The 2,453-nt window shown below is 34.2% G+C and overlaps 1 protein-coding gene across 1 annotated transcript in view; it reads left to right on the top strand.

Moving 5' to 3' along the window:
- The window catches only part of LOC106462664 (regulator of nonsense transcripts 2-like), a 126,482-nt gene that overhangs the window by 97,652 nt on the left and 26,377 nt on the right, over positions 1 to 2,453 (top strand). The window contains exon 31 of the mRNA XM_013922608.2: positions 1,795 to 1,931. Coding sequence (XP_013778062.1) covers positions 1,795 to 1,931 — 137 coding nt within the window. The remainder of the gene's footprint in view (positions 1 to 1,794; positions 1,932 to 2,453) is intronic.

The following is a 2,453-nucleotide window of genomic DNA, read 5'->3' on the forward strand; positions in this document are numbered from 1 at the left end:
CTTTATACACAAGTGCCAAAATACTATAATTAATTGACAACAGTCAGTCACTATACCTGGAAGGTGTACTTTCAGTTATAAATGGCTTGATGAAGAGTGTAATCCCTGGCTGAAAATCTACAGCAGCAGTCCCTAAGCAAAGCTTTTTGCTTCCTCAACAAAAAATCTATAGACTTGTATATAGTGGAAGAATCAACACGTAAGCAGTCAGGCTCGGCATGGCCAGGTGGTTAGGGTACTCGACTCACAATCTGTGGGTTCAAATCCCCATCACACCAAACATGCTCGCCCTTTTAGCCATGGGGGCATTATAATGTGACGGTCAATCCCACTATTCGTTGGTAAAAGAGTAGCCCAAGAGTTGATGGTGGGTGGTGATGACTAGTTGCCTTCCCTCTAGTCTTACACTGCTAAATCAGGGATGTCTAGTGCAGATAGCCCTCGTGTAGCTTTGCGCAAAATTCATAACAAACTTAAGCAGCCACATGAAATGCAAAAAGAATCATTGTGACTAAAACGTGCAACTCATTGAAACCTGTGATCATTAAAGCTAATCATGAATTAATATTTTAATTTTTTTACAACTAACACTGATACTATTTCCTCAGTAAAAAAAAAGATCTTTTGTCTTTAATAACTTGATAAATATTTGAAGGTTATTCTTGAAAATATATTCCTTTTATCCTAGAAATTCTTGGAAAACTCTTTGAATTTTATGTTTCAAAAATTGCATGAAATATGTATTAAACATAACTATGTTTATGTACTTGTTATAAACTGTGGTTTAATATTTCTTTGTTAAAATTTCTTGTGCTCTTGTTAAACAATTCAAGTTTATTGATTGTTTTTGAATGTTAAGCCTTATATTTGTAAATTTTTTCATTTGTAATTAATCATTAATGTTAAAGAACTTAAACTATGACCAAGGTGTGAATACCATAATGTTTTAGTGAAATACTTGCTTTTCTTGCATATTTCTCTGGATTTGTTATATTGTGTTTTTAATCATTGAGTAACAATGCTTTGTATTTCTATAATATTTGTTGCTAAAGTTTATGAGTGTACATACTGTCATGTATAAAATTCGGTAATTTACATTTTTAATACTATTATTGTGTTATTTAAACACCAAAACAGTTACCTTTATAAATTTTATTTTTGTTTGTGTTGTGCTCCTTGTTTTCTTTTTTTGGTCTTAGATGGCCTGGTGGTTAGGATGCTAAACTCACTATCTGTCAGTCATGGGATTGAAACACGGTGCCAAATATGCTCACCCTTTCAGCCATGGGGGATTTATAATGTAACAGGCAATCCCATTATTTCTTGGTAAAGAATAGATCAAGATTTGTTGGTGGATGCTACAAGCTAGTTGCCTTTCTGGTCAGCAGTTCAAAATTAGGGATGGCAGCAGATAGCCTTAGTAGCTTTGTCATAAACATATGTTCGTTTTTTCTCATCATTGTAATGCTCTTTCCACATTATATATGCACTTGATATTTTGATGAATAATTTCATTCTCCCATTACATTTAAATCACACAGAATTATAACACTTTAATTGAATTTGGTGCTTCTTTTAGTATACTTAATGACTACAAGTTGATGCCATGTACAGTGTAATCACATGCACTACACAGTACCCTGTGAATATTTGCTGCTGTCATCTTGTAAAGTAGTGGTGAGCATGTATTAATAAGAATACCTCCAGTGATTTTGTTTACCTATTATCTTTTGAAATATTTAAGGTAGTAATTTCAGTATTAATAGAATTTTTTTAAATTTGAAATGTTTACAGATTCCTATTCTGAGCTGGACTCACCAGATAACCTTTTTAGAATTCGTCTTGTCTGTATTCTGCTAGAGACCTGTGGACAGTATTTTAACAGTGGCTCAAGTAAAAAGAAGTTGGATTGTTTCCTTGTCTTCTTTCAGGTATTTTCCAGCAACTTCTTGTTTGAACAATACATATTTAGGATGTGCTGTATTTATAAGTAATTTATATCGTGTCATAGTTAAAAGCTATTGTCGTAACAGTAATATTTTTAATAATGTGCTTTCTAACAAGTAAACGTACCAGTCCATTTTCTAGACCCATTTTTAAAACAAATTATACAAGCAAATTGTGCACATCATACTAGTGAATTTGGTCCGGCATGGCTAGGTGGTTAGGGCGCTCCACTCGTAATCTGCGGGTCGTGGGTTTGAATCCTAGTCACACCAAACATACTCGCCCTTTCAGCTGTGGAGACATTATAATGTGACGGTCAATCCCACTATTCATTGGTAAAAGAGTAGCCCAAGAGTTGGAGGTGGGTGATGATGACTAGCTGTCTTCCCTCTAGTCTTACACTGCTAAATTAGGGATGGCTAGGGCAGATAGCCCTCGTGTAACTTTGCACAAAATTTGTAACAAACAACTAGTGAATTCAGTATTGCTGAAGCAAAGTAATTAAC

This window comes from Limulus polyphemus, unplaced genomic scaffold, assembly GCF_000517525.1.
Source record: "Limulus polyphemus unplaced genomic scaffold, Limulus_polyphemus-2.1.2 Scaffold1219, whole genome shotgun sequence".
Lineage (NCBI taxonomy): Eukaryota > Metazoa > Arthropoda > Merostomata > Xiphosura > Limulidae > Limulus > Limulus polyphemus.